The sequence below is a fragment of the Zingiber officinale genome, chromosome 9A, assembly GCF_018446385.1.
Source record: "Zingiber officinale cultivar Zhangliang chromosome 9A, Zo_v1.1, whole genome shotgun sequence".
Lineage (NCBI taxonomy): Eukaryota > Viridiplantae > Streptophyta > Magnoliopsida > Zingiberales > Zingiberaceae > Zingiber > Zingiber officinale.
The window spans coordinates 27,173,559-27,189,696 of record NC_056002.1 but is presented as its reverse complement, the minus strand read 5'-3'; the positions used below and the strand labels follow the sequence as shown (position 1 = coordinate 27,189,696).

The 16,138-nt window shown below is 49.9% G+C and overlaps 1 protein-coding gene across 1 annotated transcript; it reads left to right on the top strand.

The window, feature by feature from the left end:
* Positions 1-13,238: 13,238 nt before the first annotated feature.
* LOC122019105 lies at positions 13,239-15,554 on the top strand. Its single transcript, XM_042576613.1, has one exon. It carries the CDS (start codon positions 13,239-13,241, stop codon positions 15,552-15,554), a length of 2,316 nt encoding a protein of 771 aa, XP_042432547.1.
* Positions 15,555-16,138: the final 584 nt, after the last annotated feature.

Here is a 16,138-nt window from a genome sequence, read left to right as displayed (position 1 = left end):
CCCCCTCGACCCTAAGATTTTTCACTACTTTTTTTATCCCAAGCAAGCCGAGTGGAGTACCTTTATTTTCCAATCTAGGATAGGTTTCGTCCTTTTCGATAATATGCCAAGCTCCAACAAACATTGGAAGGAGCACTTTTTCTATGTGCGTTTTACCGAGCTGCCAACTTTTCGTACCAAGTGGCAGACGGCGATGCCGGCACAACCGGAGCTCGGAAAATTTAGAGGTGATGCGGCCTACCTTCATGCGGCCGAGCGGTTGGTGGGTCAGCGCTATCACATTGACAAGCTGCTCCTCCCAGGAGTAATGTATATATTCGGTCTGTCTTCCACCCCAGCCGATCTGCCCTGCAGCATGAGTAAGCGATTCTCATCCCTCCTTTTTCTTTTGTTCTAATTGATTTAATCTTTGTTTCTGCAGCTGAAGTTATGTGGCGTGCTAAGGCGACCGAGAAGCTCAAATTGAAAGCTGCTCAGATTGAGGCGGTGAAGAACAAGGAGGTCGTCGAGCGGGGCCTTGATCCAGCCAATCCGACTGGCGAATTAGGCGAGGAGACTCAGGATGCCCCTGAAGCCTTAGCAGCTACTACCTCTCACGACGAGGCAGCGGGCGGCACAGAACCTCCTACCCAAGCCGAGGTGGAGGGCCGTTCGGCCGATGATGTTCCGCTACTCACTCGGAAGCGCCGACGACCGGAATCTGCATCTGCCTCACCTCCACTTGATGAGACACAGCCCGAGCGGGGCGCGGATGCTCTGGTGTTGTCCGGGACGGTTTCCCTAGAGAGTACCCCGACCCCACATGGCTCTCCGAGGGCTAGCTCTGAGGTGCCGCCGTCCAGCCCTTCAAGAACTCTGTGCCGTATCAAGCGTTTGGGCGAGCTTCCTTCCTTGTCCACCGGTGGGCCATCCGGTAAGGCCGATGCTTCTCAGGGCGAGCCGAGCAGCCCGAATTTAATTAAAATCGTCCTGCGCCTCCCCTCAGAGGAATACATGGCTGCTGCTGATCGGCCAGTGGTCCCCGAGCAGTAGATCACCTTGACGGGCCGTCTTGCAAAAGCTTGGGAGGACGCTCGGAGCCGAATAAAAGTGATGACTCCCGGGCAGCTCGGCGACAGCAACCTTCAACAGGCCACCGGGGTATGCTCTTCTTCTTTGTTCGTGTATTTGAATTAAGTTTTTAACCTGTTTACTTTTGCTCGTAGAACTGGGTGGAGCAAATTGCCGTTAGCAATCGGTTGGCCGAGCTGGAGGATAAATTGAAAAAACTCAAGGCCGGAGACAAATGACAATGACGGCCTCTGGAGAAGGCCAAAAAATTACTGGAAGCCGAACGGAAACGAGCTTCCGATCTAGCGAGCAAGGTCATTCGGCTCGAAGCGATGGTCAAACAACGAGATAAGGAGATCAAGACGGCGACCACTCAGAAGCGACAGGCCATCGATGACATGGACCGAATGAAGGTGGAGATCAGAGGGCTGGAGCAACGTATCAAGGATCTGGATGCTCTTCTGGCCACCGAGAAGGAGAGCCGCTCGACCGATCTTCAAAGATTTGATGGAGATTTGAAGGATCTCCAAGCTGCCAGCGACGCTGCCCACGCCGAGCTCAAAGAGTATCAAGAGGGGGAGTCGGCTCGCTCCGACGAGGTGAGGAAGGCATTCGTCCGCTCGGATGCCTTTGGGGAGAAATTTACTGACAAGATCTCCCTCACCTTTGAAGAGGCGATCAAAGCGGCTGTGGATCACTTAAAGGCCAAAGGCCACCTGCCCGCCGAGCTGACCATCCCTCCCGAGGACCTCGCGACCGTGATGGGCGCCATCCCTGATGCTCTTTTTGATTTCGAGGCATGAGGAGTGTTTCTTATGAACTTTTTTGTATCCCCGCCGTTCGGCCAAACTTATTTTTGCTGTAACTTTTTTGGTTAGCCCTGTGCTTAATAGATAATCTTTTCCTTTCCTTCAACTTTTGTTTTGGCAAGAAATTTTTCTCTCGTCATAACTAAAGTGTTCTTTAAAACTCCTCCGCTCGGCAACACGCTCTGTCAGACTAAAGTCGATTGTCTTTAATAACGTCTTTCATCATGCGACTGAGCAGCCGCTCGGCATGAGAACGCCCTTTGTTGGTATGGTAATTATCTTTAGTTCTCATTGACTAATTTTTGCTTTGTGCCTTACCCCCAAAGGGGTTTTCCGTATATTTTTGATAAGCGAGCCGCTCAGCCGTATGTTGGTCTTAACGACCAGGCTATCGTTGATTGTATCCTGTGAATGGCTATCCGCTCGGACGTTTATAGACGCCGGCTCGTCTCTCGATATTTAACGTCGGAGCTCGACGGTCTTCCGCTCGGACGTTTATAGACGTCGGCTCGTCTCTCGATATTTAACGTCGGAGCTCGACGATCTTCTGCTCAGACGTTTATAGACGCCGGCTCGTCTCTCGATATTTAACGTCGAAGCTCGACGGTCTTCCGCTCGGATGTTTATAGACGCCGCTCTCTCGATATTTAACGCCGGAGCTCGACGGTCTTCCGCCGGAGGGTTTATAGACGGCTCGTCTCTCGATATTTAACGTCCGAGCTCGACGGTCTTCCGCCGGACGTTTATAGACGCCGGCTCGTCTCGCGATATTTAACGTTGAGCTCGACGGTCTTCCGCCGGACGCTTATAGACGCCGGCTTGTCTCGATATTTAACGTCGAAGCTCGACGGTCTTCCGCTCGGACGTTTATAGACGCCGGCTCGTCTCTCGATATTTAACGTCGGAGCTCGACGGTCTTCCGCTCGGACGTTTATAGACGCCGGCTCGTCTCTCGATATTTAACGTCGGAGCTCGACGGTCTTCCGCCGGACGGTTTAGACGCCGGCTCGTCTCTCGATATTTAACGCCGGAGCTCGACGGTCTTCCGCCGGACGGTTTATAGACGGCTCGTCTCTCGATATTTAACGTCCGAGCTCGGCGGTCTTCCGCCGGACGTTTATAATGCCGGCTCGTCCCTCGATATTTAACGCCGGAGCTCGACGGTCTTCCGCCGGACGTCTATGGCTCGTCTCTCGATATTTAACGTCGAAGCTCGACGGTCTTCCGCTCGGACGTTTATAGACACCGGCTCGTCTCTCGATATTTAACGTCGGAGATCGACGGCCTTTACGGCTAACTTCGACACTGCCGATCGGCGGAACCCTTGGCCATCCTTTGAATTAATTTTGCTTCCTGCATTACAAGGACACGGGCGACTAGAATATACACAAAAATGAGTTACATTCGTGCACCTTTCATCCAGCTCGATAAGGCTGGAGATGATTTGCACTCCACGGTCGATCCAGCTGCCGCCCGTCTTCATCCTCCAAGTAGTAAGCGCCCGAGCGGAGCTTTTCAATAACCTTGAAGGGGCCCGCCCAAGGAGCCTCTAGCTTGCCGACGTCGTCGACCGGCTTGACTTTCTTCCAAACAAGATCGCCAACCTGGAATGATCTGGGGATTATGCGACGGTTGTAATTTTGCTTCATCCGCTGCCGGTACGCCATCAACTGAACGGACGCCTTGGCTCGCTCCTCGTCAACCAAATCTAGCTCCATGTTCCTCCGTTCGGCGTTGCCATGATCATAGCTCTGGATCCGGACGGACTCAACGCCGACTTCAACCGGAATGATCGCCTCGCCGCCATACACCAAATGGAACGGCGTGACGCCTGTCCCTTCCTTCGGCGTCGTTCGGATGGCCCATAAGACGCCCGGCACTTCATCCGGCCAACTTCCTCCCAAGTGGTCGAGCCGAGCGCGCAGAATACGAAGAATTTCCCGATTAGCTACTTCAGCTTGACCATTGCTTTGGGGGTATGCTACGGACGTGAAGTGTTGCTCGATGCCATAGCTTTTGCACTAATCTTTGAGCAACTTTCCCGTGAATTGCCGCCCATTATCGGAGATAAGTCGACGGGGGACGCCGAACCAACAGATGATGTGTTGCCAGATGAATTTTTTGACCATCTGTTCGGTGATCTTTGCTAGCGGCTCAGCCTCCACCCACTTTGAAAAATAGTCGACCGCCACTAGCAAAAATTTCCTCTGCCCGGTCGCCATCGGAAATGGACCAACAATATCCATTCCCCATTGATCGAACGGACATGAAACGGTTGATGTCTTCATTTCCTCTGCCGGTCGGTGGGAGAAGTTGTGATACTTCTGGCACGAAAGGCACGTAGATACTGTCCGAGCGGCGTCTGCTTGTAAGGTTGGCCAAAAGTACCCGGCCAAGAGGATCTTCTTGGCCAACGATCGTCCGCCCGGATGCCCCCCGCACGATCCTTGATGTACTTCTTGGAGGATGTAAGCTGAGTCCTCCGAGCTCACGCATTTCAACAGCGGGCGTGAGAAAGCCTTTTTGTAAAGCTGATCGCCGATGAGTGTGAACCGACCGGCTCTCCTCCTTAGCAGCTGGGCTTCATACTCATTGGATGGTGTGGCGCCCGAGCGGAGGAACTCTATGATGGGTGTCGCCAGTCGCTTGGAAATGTGAGGCCTTCCGTCCGGTCGACGTGCGCCACCAACAGTACTTTTTCAATTGGCTGCTGAATGGCGACCGACGTTATTGAGCTCGCGAGTTTGGCTAACTCATCGGCTGCTTGATTTTCTGCTCTGGGTATCTTCTGGACAATAACTTCTCTAAAATCAGCTTTGAGCTTCTCGAAGGCTTCAGCGTAGAGCTTGAGCCGAGCACTATTGATTTCGAAGGTGCCAGAGAGCTGCTGAGCGGCCAACTGCGAATCCGAGTGAAGCGTTACCCGACCGGCTCCCACATGCCGAGCTGCCTGCAAGCCGGCTATGAGGGCCTCATACTCTGCTTCATTGTTGGTAGCTTTATAGTCTAGCCGGACGGATAAGTGCATCTTCTCTTCTTGAAGGGAGAGTAACAATATTCCAATCCCGCTTCCGAGCCGAGTGGACGACCCATCCACATATATTCTCCACATAGCTTCCGGCTCTGGCCTTTGCACCTCAGTCACAAAATCGGCTAAAGATTGCGCTTTGATCGCCTAGCGGGGCTGGTATTGGATGTCAAATTCACTTAACTCCGTCGTCCATTTGATGAGCCGCCCGGATGCTTCTGGATTCAGCAACACACGCCCAAGCGGGCTATTGGTCTTGACGATGATAGTATGCGCCAGGAAGTATGGACGGAGGCGCCGAGCGGCGGGGACCAGAGCAAAAGCCAGCTTCTCGAGCCCAGTGTAGCGAGATTCAGCATCTTTTAAAATATAACTAAGGAAATACACGGGCTCTTCTCCACTCGCCCTCACTAACGCCGAGCCGATTGCATACTCGGTTGAAGATAAGTACATATGAAGTGGCTCACCCGTAGTCGGCTTAGCCAATACCGGGAGAGAGTTCAGATATGCCTTCAAGTCTTCGAACGCCCGATCGCATTCTTCATCCCAGTGAAACTTAGTGGCCTTGCGCAAGATTTTGAAGAAAGGGAGGCTCCGGTCGGCAGTTTTGGAGATGAATCTGGACAAAGCAGTTATCCGACCGGTCAAACGCTGCACTTCCCTTGTATTTCTTGGAGGCGACATGTCTTGTAGAGCTTTCACCTTGCTGGGATTTGCTTCGATTCCCCGCTCGGTCACTATGTACCCCAGAAAACGCCCTCCTTTTGCTCCGAACAGGCACTTCTGGGGATTTAGCTTGACTCCATATTTGCGCAGCGTTCGGAAGGTTTCCTCCATGTCTTTGAAGAGATCGGCCGCTCGGACGGATTTGATGAGAATGTCGTCCACATACACTTCCAGATTTCGCCCAATCTGCTCTCTAAATACTTTATTCATCAAGCGCTGATATGTGGCTCCCGCATTCTTCAATCTGAACGGCATCACATTATAGCAATAGGTGCCGTCAACCGTGACGAAGCTGACTTTTTCTTGATCTTCACGGGCGAGCGGCACTTGATGATAGCCTTGGTAAGCGTCGAGCATACATATTAATTCGCAGCTAGCCGTAGAGTCCACCAGCTGATCTATCCGGGGCAGGGGATAGAAGTCTTTGGGGCAAGCTTTGTTGAGATCCCTGAAATCTATGCATACTCTCCATTTGTTGCCCGGCTTGGAGACTAATACTACGTTCGCCAGCCAGCTCGGGAACTGCACCTCGCGTATATGGCCGGCTTCCAGGAGCTTCTCCACCTCCGCTCGGATGATGGCATTCTGCTCGGCGCTGAAATCTCTTTTTCTCTGCTTTACCGGCCGAGCGTCCGGTCGGACATGTAACTCGTGCTGCGCTATGCTCGGCGAAATTCCGGGCAGCTCATGTGTCGACCAGACGAAGACATCATGATTCCTTCGGAGGCATTGGATCAGTTCTTCTTTCTGCTTCTCCTCCAGATCGGACGCAATAAAGGTTGTGGCCTCCGATCGGGTTGGGTGAATCTGCACTTCCTCTTTTTCTTCATAAATTAAAGAGGGTGGCTTTTCAGTGATGGCGTTTACCTCGATCCGGGGAGCCTTCCGAGCGGAGTTGGCTTCTGCTCGGACCATCTCGATGTAGCATCGCCGAGCTGCTAGCTGATCTCCCCGTACTTCTCCCACTTTGTCCTCCACTGGGAACTTGATCTTCTGATGGAAGGTTGAGACGACTGCTCGGAATTCGCTGAGCGCCGGTCGTCCCAAAATGACGTTGTAGGACGAGGGAGAGTCGACCACCACGAAGTTTGTTGTCCTTGTCCTCCTGAGCGGCTCTTCTCCCAGCGAGATAGCCAGCCGGATCTGTCCAACCGGCTGAACTTCATTGCCCGTAAACCCGTAGAGCGGAGTTGTCATGGGTAACAGCTCGGCTCGGTCAATTTGTAGTTGATCGAACGCCTTCTTAAATAGGATGTTGACCGAGCTTCCTGTGTCAATAAATATGCGGTGAATAGTGTAGTTGGCTATTACCGCTTTGATGAGCAGAGCATCATCGTGGGGCACTTCAACTCCTTCCAAGTCCCTGGGCCCGAAATTGATTTCGGGTCCCTCCGCTCGTTCTCGGCTACAGCCGACTGCATGAATCTGGAGCTGCCGGATGCTCGCCTTTCTGGCTCGATTGGAGTCTCCTCCGGTCGGCCCGCCAGCAATAACGTTGATCTCACCTCGGGAAGTATTGCTTCTATTTTCCTCTTCCCGAGCGGACGGTCGAGACCGTTCTCTGGACGCTCGGCAATTCCCCTGCCTTGGAGAACGATGCCGATCGGGAATCTGTTGCTGTCGCCTATCAGCTCGCGTCCGATCGGCTTCATGAATTCCCTGTCGCCTGTCGACTGAAGGCGACCGTTGTCCGGCATTCCGGGGTACGGGATGAGCCACGAAGGGAAGACTTCGGCAATCCCTTGTGTTGTGCGTATCCGTCCGGTGGAAGGAGTAGAACATCGGGGTCCATTTCTTCTTTGGCTTGGGCCGGGCGGCGGCTACCTCTTGCACGTGGGGCCTGGCATGGGGGGATCGGATTGCTTCGGCCCTTGGTCCTCTGGGCGGCTGATGTGTGGCGTGTGGTTTCCGCTCGGCCGGAGGAGCCCTCTCGGTTGGAGTTTCTTTTTTCCTAGCCGCTTATGCCTCTTCCACGTTGATTTATTCGTTCGCCCGATGTAGCATGTGATCATAGTCTCGGGGCGGCTTTCGGATGAGCGATCGGAAGAAATCCTCATCCACTAGGCCTTGTGTGAAGGCATTCATCATGGTTTCCGAGGTGGCCGTTGGAATGTCCATCGCCACTTGGTTGAACCGCTGGATGTAAGCTCGAAGCGATTCACGGGCTTCTTGATTGATGGCGAACAGGCTCACGCTCGTTTTCTGGTAGCGTCGACTACTCGCAAAATGGTGGAGGAAGGCCGTTCGGAAATCCTTGAAGCTCGTGATGGATCCGTCCGGCAGCCTCCGAAACCACCGTTGAGCCGACCCAGAGAGGGTGGTGAGGAAAACCCGACACTTCACCCCATCTGTGTATTGATGCAGGGTTGCCGTGTTATCAAACTTACCCAGATGATCATCTGGGTTGGTTGTCCCATTATACTCGCCTATCGTCGGAGGCACGTAGTGCTTTGGCAGAGGATCTCGTAGAATAGCCTCTGAAAATTGGCGATTAATCCTCTCGGGCGATGCGTCCGCTCGGGGGGCTTTCCCCTTTCTGTCGTCTCGTCTAGGCATTTCATCCGAAGAAGATCCCCTATCTCTGTGAGTTGTTGCGGCTTCAGGAGTGCGGAATAGGGCTCGATGAAATGCAACGGTGGCCGGCGGTACCTCCGCTCGACCGCCAGACGCTGACGTTGCTTGCTGCTCCGGCTGCTCGGCTGTAGCTTTCTGTTTTTGCTCCACAAGCTTGGCGGCCCTTATCTCGATCAGAGCGTTGAGTTCCTCCGTCGAAAGTGTCACCGCGTGTTGTCGTCCAGCCTCGTCCATTGTTCCCGTTCGGATGCAGGAGCGTTCCCACAGACGGCGCCAATTTGATCCTATCCGAACGCTGACTCAACGGACGCTGGGCACGTGGCGCTCTCCGGTTGCTGATGTGGGTCTTCGACTGGTTGTACGAAGCTCCGGCGACCCTGCACAGAAGTCGGGCCGGGAAGGGGTTCCCGGCGGCGACCCTCCGACGCTCAAGTCAGGTAAGCAAATGGTGGAAGAAGTAGCTCCAAAGGTTGTAGAACGCGTACCTCCGACGAAGTCTGCGGCTCTTTATATAGAGCGGTGAAAGAGCTTCTACACACCCACCGAGGCGCGTACGTGTCCGCAGCTCATACCTCGGTATGTGTTTGTCAGAAAGCTTACCTGACGCCATATTGCAACAGTCCCATCGCACCTTCGATGGGACAACATGACACCCCGTTGTCAGACTAGGAGTATGGCTTAGCCATACGACTTGACGGCTGTCAGCAGATGTTCCTGTCCCTATTTACCCACCACCTGCTAGGACGTCCGTCCGGCCGGCTAGACGAAGAGCGCCGTCCGGACGGCCCTAATTCCCTGCGCCGGCCGGGCGGCGCGCCCATTACGTCCTGCCTTCTCTTAGGCCTTCCGCTCGGTCATTATTTACTGTTTCATTGAGCGTCGGAACCTCGATCCCTGTCAGGGCGCCTTTTACTATCAGATGTTTACTGGCAGACCGATCGGCTTGCCCTTTTCTCATGAGTCCGGTCGGCTCACCCTTCTTCGACGGACCACCTGGCCTTTTGACCTCCACGTGGCGTTGACCCCTCGTTAGGGGGTCCCGGGCTCTTATCACCGGATCATAAATTATTAAATAAGTTAAAAATCCTTAATCTAACCAATTCAGAACTTAAAACTGATTAACTCAATAAAATCATCTCACAATCACCCATAGGGATACCATGTTTGATAACCTAGACTGGGTGAGATGGAATATTAAAAGTTAATTTCAATCAAACTATCTTTTTATCCGTTAAATTGAACCAAATCAACTACTTTATGTATAGGAACATAAAGATTAGGATCAATGGATGTTAGATAGTGGATGTTCCAGGCACATGACTAGAGATATATTGAAATTCACTAAGATGAAATTCAAGAACCTAGGGTCCGTTGCATTCGGTAACGACGGAACACTCAAGGTAATCGGAACAGATAATATCCAACTGAGTTCTGATTTCTATATTTAAAAAGTTTTATTGGTTGATCGATTAAATTTTAACTAACAAAGTATTAACCAATTATGTGACTCAGGGTACTTAGTCACATTTTTAAAATCTGAGTGCTTAATTAAAAATATTGAAAATCTTAAAATCACACTGTGAGATACGGCAAAATAAAATAACCTATAATGATTTATGGGAATTTTTAGATATTTTTCCCGATTTATTTGGAGGTTGTGAGGTAGAGTTTAAGAGGATAAATTATTGAGTCTAAGGAGGCAATGGAAAATTTACTATTTGAAGGGGCTAATTGGGAGTTAAGTTAAACCCTACTTATATAAGTAGGGCAACAGTGCCCTAACCCGTACCCGTGCCTCCTTTCCTTTGATTTCGCCGACCTCCCGCCACCTTCCCCCGATTCTCGCCGACGGACACAGCTCCGACTCACACCACACCCGATCGTCGGCGCCTAGTCGCACATCGAGTCTCCGAGCTTCTCAACTCCTTAACGAGGGTCGCGACAGTGGAGCCTTCTCCGGAGTGTAGCCTCGCATCGAGCTGATTCCGTCGGGTGCTTGTCGCCGACTGTGAGGGTTTCCGCCATTGAGGTAAGTGGAGTTATGGAATGGCTTGATTAGGGTTCTAGTACTTTATATCTGTGATTTGAGGTTAGATTGTGATGTGGTGTTGATTGAGGTGTTATTCCGACAGTGTCACGCTGTGAGGAGCTTGGCCAGGATTCTCCAGCAGCAAACGGACACCAGTGGACTTCCTCAGCAGTGGGATTTCCGGCCGTGAGTCACTAGTGACTTGCTGTGAAGGGCTCGGATCTACTTCCAGCAGCTATTTTTCACTAGGGAAACATCAGGTAAGGTCTGCACCACTCCAGGAGTTCGATTTGTAGATCTAGGTGATGAATTCGGTGAGAATTGGGTGTTGATTAATGTGATTGTACCAATTCTAGCTTTGTGGAAGCATTGGATTGCAGGTTTGATAACGAATCCTACGTTGAGTGTGGGGATCAGATCTGAGATTGTGGAAGGTGATTAAGGTATGTTCTGTTCAGGTAATAAATTATAGTGATCCTGTTAGAAGTTTAGAAATTTGTTAGTATTGTTCTCAGAAGATTGATAGCTGTAGATGTGGTTAAGGAATGCGACCATTTCTTGTATTGTATCAGTTCATATGGAATCAAATGCATGTTTAGAATTCCTCTTGTTGATCAGTTTCAGCTAGAATTGTGGGATCTGTGGGCACAGATAGATTAAGGCTTGGGTCTAGTTTTAAGTAGTTCAGTGTGGATTCGTTTGGATAATAAATGGAACTCGGATCAAATTCACCTATCATGTACATTAGTACAGTTAATCAGTTGCATATGTATTTAGCTAAAATTGATACGTTGACACAGGACTTAGATCGGGACGAGCGTCGTGACGAGATTGGCGTTGGATTCAGCCTACACTTAGAGGCGAGTACTTCTTGACTTGATTCTTTATTTATTGTTCTTGGTGCATGAGTAATTCGGATAAAGTAGAGCTTTACCTTGACTCCACTCGTATTATGTCTTGTGCTTGATACTTTATCCACTCAATCTTTGAGATGCTCACATTCGTATCTATACAGTTTCCTGTTGTTATTCCTGATAATTAGCAGATACTAGATACCATGTTACCTGTTTGGACTACTATTTATTTATGCTTTGTATTGAGCATGCGGCTTCATGTAGCATACCTGATTTTGTATATATGATGACTGTTGCATTGTTCGCATCATGTCATTACATGCATCGCCGATGACCTTGGCTCCCTTGTGGTTGAGACGGTCATTGGCCTGGGCCGCACGCTCGGCCACTCATGGGTAGTGGTAGCTTGGAGCGTGCCGCATGTCCTGTCATGCCCCCCACTCGCACACTTATTGGGTGGTGATAGCTGGAGTCGGGGGCAACAGGGACCCCGTCGCAGACGTGGCTATTTAGCTACTATGCAACTGTCCCCTCGGCCGCTCGATAGTAGTGGTAGCTGGAGGGTGTACAGTCTGTCATTGACCCGACCTCTTATCCATACTGGGGTCGTGGTACTTGAGGGGTGGGCGGGAGTAACCATCCGTGCATACGCTATTTCTCTGTTATTTCTGATTATGCTGTTATATGCTTGTTCAGTTTCTGCTATCATATACCTGTTTATATGCTTAGACACTGATTACTATGACTGTATACCTTATCTGTGATCTTAGTAGTTATGAGCAGTACTGTAACAATTTATGTTACCTCAGACCTTATACTACTAGCTTAGGATATGGTATCAGGTATGGATATATATATATACTTTGTTTACACAGTAGTATCTGCTATTTATCTTCTCGAGACTGTATCCTGTTGTACTCTTGGCTATTTATGTTACTCATGCACTATCTATTCTCTACTCGCTGAGTTTTATACTCACCACCTCGTACATTGGTAATTTCACCAGGTAGCCGATAGTGATGCTAGCACACTTGGAGGGATCCCGACTGCCATCCCACGTCGCTTCCGAGGACGGATTTCCGATTTTGTTTAGATTTCTAGTTGTGAGTTGAACTTTTGAATTTGGTATTGTAATAACCCTTCTTGGGACTTGATGTTATTCTGTGATTTGTTTTGTTTTGTTGAGGAGTCAAGCCGGGCTGGCCCGCGGTGAGTTCTTTTAGTATTTTGGTACTTGTTATTTCGTCTTCCGTTATTTTTGATTTACCAGCCGAGTGGGCTATTTATTATCTGCGTGGTTGTGGTTAATTCTAGCTGTGTTGGCTATATTTTGCATGGTTATATCTGTTGGCTATGTATTGGTTTATATGTCACTTCTATATGGGAGGTGCTGTCCGATTTTCGTTGGACAACCTTACTCTCGGGGCGTGACAATTTATTGGTATCAGAGCCACAGGTTTACGATGCCTAAATCGTACGTTTTGGATTTTTCGCGATTTAATTCCTCGAAGTGATTTTTTTTGGGATTTGGGACCAGGCAGTGGCGGAACACCTCCAAGTTATAGGCTGTAAGTTTTATAAGTATAGTTATAAATTGTTGGTAGTACTTATTGATTGTTGCTATCAGGTATGAGACGAGGTCGGTCGGAGCCGGTTCTCGTCGTGGTCCGGGACGGCCACGGAAACAACCCATTGAGGCTGAGGAACCAGAACTAGTGACTCAGGAGGCAGATTCTTCTAGGGATCCAACTGATGTTGAGACGGTTAGTCGAGGACAGGCCCATCAGACTCCTCATAGAGATCAGGGACGTCAGCCTCAGGAGATCCCTTCGGTAGTACCACCTGTGAGAGATCAGGGATTTCAGACACAGGGGATTCCTTCTGTGATACCATCAGGGGTACCTGCACCTGCTACTATAGATTGGATGCGGGATAGAGCTCGTATACCATTGCTGGCGAGGTCCGTCAAGGATAGAGTTACTTTATTCTCGGACGGAGCTGACCCTTGGGCTGCTCGTAGTTGGTTGAGGAATTTAGAAAGCACTTTCGGGTACATGAGCTATACAGATGAAGAGAAGGTGGAATTGGCTGCGTATCACCTCCGAGATCAGGCGGTCACATGGTGGGATATGCAGAAGACGATCTTCGGGGAGTAACACATCACATGGATGATGTTTCGTGATGCCTTCGAGAGACAGTACTTTCCTACTACTTTTTGTCTTGCTCGCCGCCAGGAGTTTCTGAATCTTAAGCAGGGCGATCGTTCAATTTTGGAGTACAATGCAGAGTTCAGTAGGTTGGCGAAATTTTGTCCTCAGCTAGTGGCACAGGATTACGACCGGATGCATCAGTTTACTCAGGGCCTTGCTGCATACATTCGGATCCGGATGTCAGGTTTTCCGGGTAGCTCCTACCGAGAAGTTTTGGACCGGGCACTGTATATCGAGATGACGCAGCAGCAGGTTGCTCTAGAGAAAGGTAATGAAAAACAGCTGTCTCAGAAGAGAGGAAATAGGAGTCAGGGTTCTCGGGCTCCGTCCGGAGGATCTTCTTGGCCTCAGAAGACAGGGCGAACAACGGATGGAGGTTCTCGACCTTCTCGTGGTGACCGGAAGGACTTTGGGGGAATCACATGTTTTCAGTGTGGTTCCAAGAGTCACACCAGGAGCAACTGTCCGTTGGATCATGCTATATGTTTCTACTGTAAACTTCCAGGCCATGAGAGTCGGAATTGTACCCTAAAAGCACAGTTGGAGGCTCCTAAAGTCACATCTCAGGGGGAACAACCCACACAATCACGACCACAGAGAAGATATCAGAAGACTCAGAGTGGCCCACGTCAGCAGCGACCACCGCCTTCTCAGGGCCAGATATACCATGTGCAGAGTCAGGAACCAGTGACTACACAGCATTCTACCACAGTTTCTTCTCATCAGGCATTTCCAGTACAACAAGATGTTTATCCACCTCAATCCTACCCAGCATGCCAGCAGCAGCCTCAGTCTCAGTACCAGCAGTCGGTCCCGGCCCCTCCGATTCCAGCGCAGACCACGCCAGGGATGCCACAGCCGAACTCAGAGGTGGGTTGCGTTTATGCTATCACACGGGAGGAGGCACAACGAGCTGAAGGATCGGTTTTCCGAGGTACTATTTCAGTTTATACCTTTACTGTAGATTTATTGGTAGATACTGGTAGTTCCCATTCTTTCACATCTAGGCTATTTCTTGGTAAAATCGGGAGGCTGCCTACTCGTCGGACTCATGGGTTGACGGTATCTCTACCATCTGGCGAGGTACTAAGTATTGGTCTGGAAGTCAAAGGATGTCCTTTAGATTTCAATGGTCAGACCCTTATAGTGGATCTGCAGGTATTAGAGATGGTAGAATTTGATATTATATTAGGCATGGATTGGTTGGCCATGAACCATGCCACAGTCGATTGCGGAGCTAGAGTAGTCACTTTCCGACCACCTGGTCTACCATCCTGGGTATTCTTTGGAACCAGAAGTGATGGGATAGCAGTCATATCAGCAATGCAAGCGAGGAGATTGTTGTCACAGGGTTGTCAGGGATATTTGCTGTCCATGGTTAAAGCTAGTTCGGATGCATTACCACAGCTCTCGGATGTTTCTATCGTCCGAGAATTTCCAGATGTGTTCCCTGACGAACTCCCCGGTTTGCCTCCTAACCGGCAAGTCGAGTTTACTATTGAGTTGGTTCCGGGAACCGCACCGGTATCCAAGACCCCCTATCGCATGGCACCAAAGGAGTTAGAGGAGCTGAAGGTTCAGTTGCAGGAGCTGTTGGACAAAGGATTTATCCGTCCCAGTGTTTCTCCGTGGGGAGCACCAGTACTCTTCGTTAAGAAGAAAGACAGATCACTGAGATTATGTATTGATTACCGACAGCTGAATGCGGTGACTGTCAAGAACAAATATCCATTGCCACGTATAGAGGATTTATTTGATCAGCTGAAGAACACCTGTGTATATTCAAAGATTGATTTGCGCTCAGGCTATCATCAGCTCAGGGTTGGAGATGCAGATATTCCGAAGACAGCATTTTGCACTCGTTATGGTCATTACGAGTGCTTGGTAATGCCATTTGGGCTTACCAATGCCCCAGCAGTGTTCATGGATCTGATGAATAGAGTATTCCTTGAGTACTTAGATCAGTTCGTCATTGTGTTCATCGACAATATTCTGATATATTCCCGATCTGAGGAGGAACACAGGCGACATCTTCGCATAGTTTTGGAGACGCTACGGCGAGAACACCTCTATGCGAAGTTTAGTAAATGTGCATTCTGGCTACCTTCGGTGGGTTTTCTTGGACACGTCGTTTCCAGCAGGGGTATATCAGTCGACCCACAGAAGATTGAGGCAATCACTAGCTGGGAGCAGCTGAAGACGGTACAGGAGATACGTAGCTTTTTGGGTCTAGCTGGGTATTATCGGAGATTTGTTGAGGGTTTTTCAGCATAGCCTTGTCTTTGACACGATTGACCCGAAAGGGGGAAAAGTTTAGCTGGACAGAATCTTGTGAGTAGAGCTTTCAGGAGCTCAAACGGAGACTCGTTACTGCACCCGTGTTAGTACTTCCTTCTGGCATGGATGGATTTGTACTTTTCACAGATGCATCATATCAAGGACTGGGCGCCGTACTTATGCAGCATGAGTGAGTGGTGTCATATGCCTCACGTCAGCTGAAAGATCATGAGAGGAATTATCCGGTCCATGATTTGGAGTTGGCAGCTATCATCTTCACACTGAAAATTTGGCGACATCATTTATATGGGATCACCTTCGAGATTTACACAGATCATAAGAGCCTCAAGTATTTGTTTACCCAGAAGGAACTGAATCTGCGTCAGAGAAGATGGATGGAATTCTTGAAAGACTATGATTGCACGATTAACTATCACCCGGGGAAAGCCAACGTAGTGGCCAATGCGTTGAGCAGGAAATCCCGTGGAGTTTTGGCTTGTCACCGAGTGATGGTTACAAAGTTGATACAGAGCTTCTCTGAGTTGGGGTTGATGGAGCAAGCACAGACAGAGCGAGGCTTG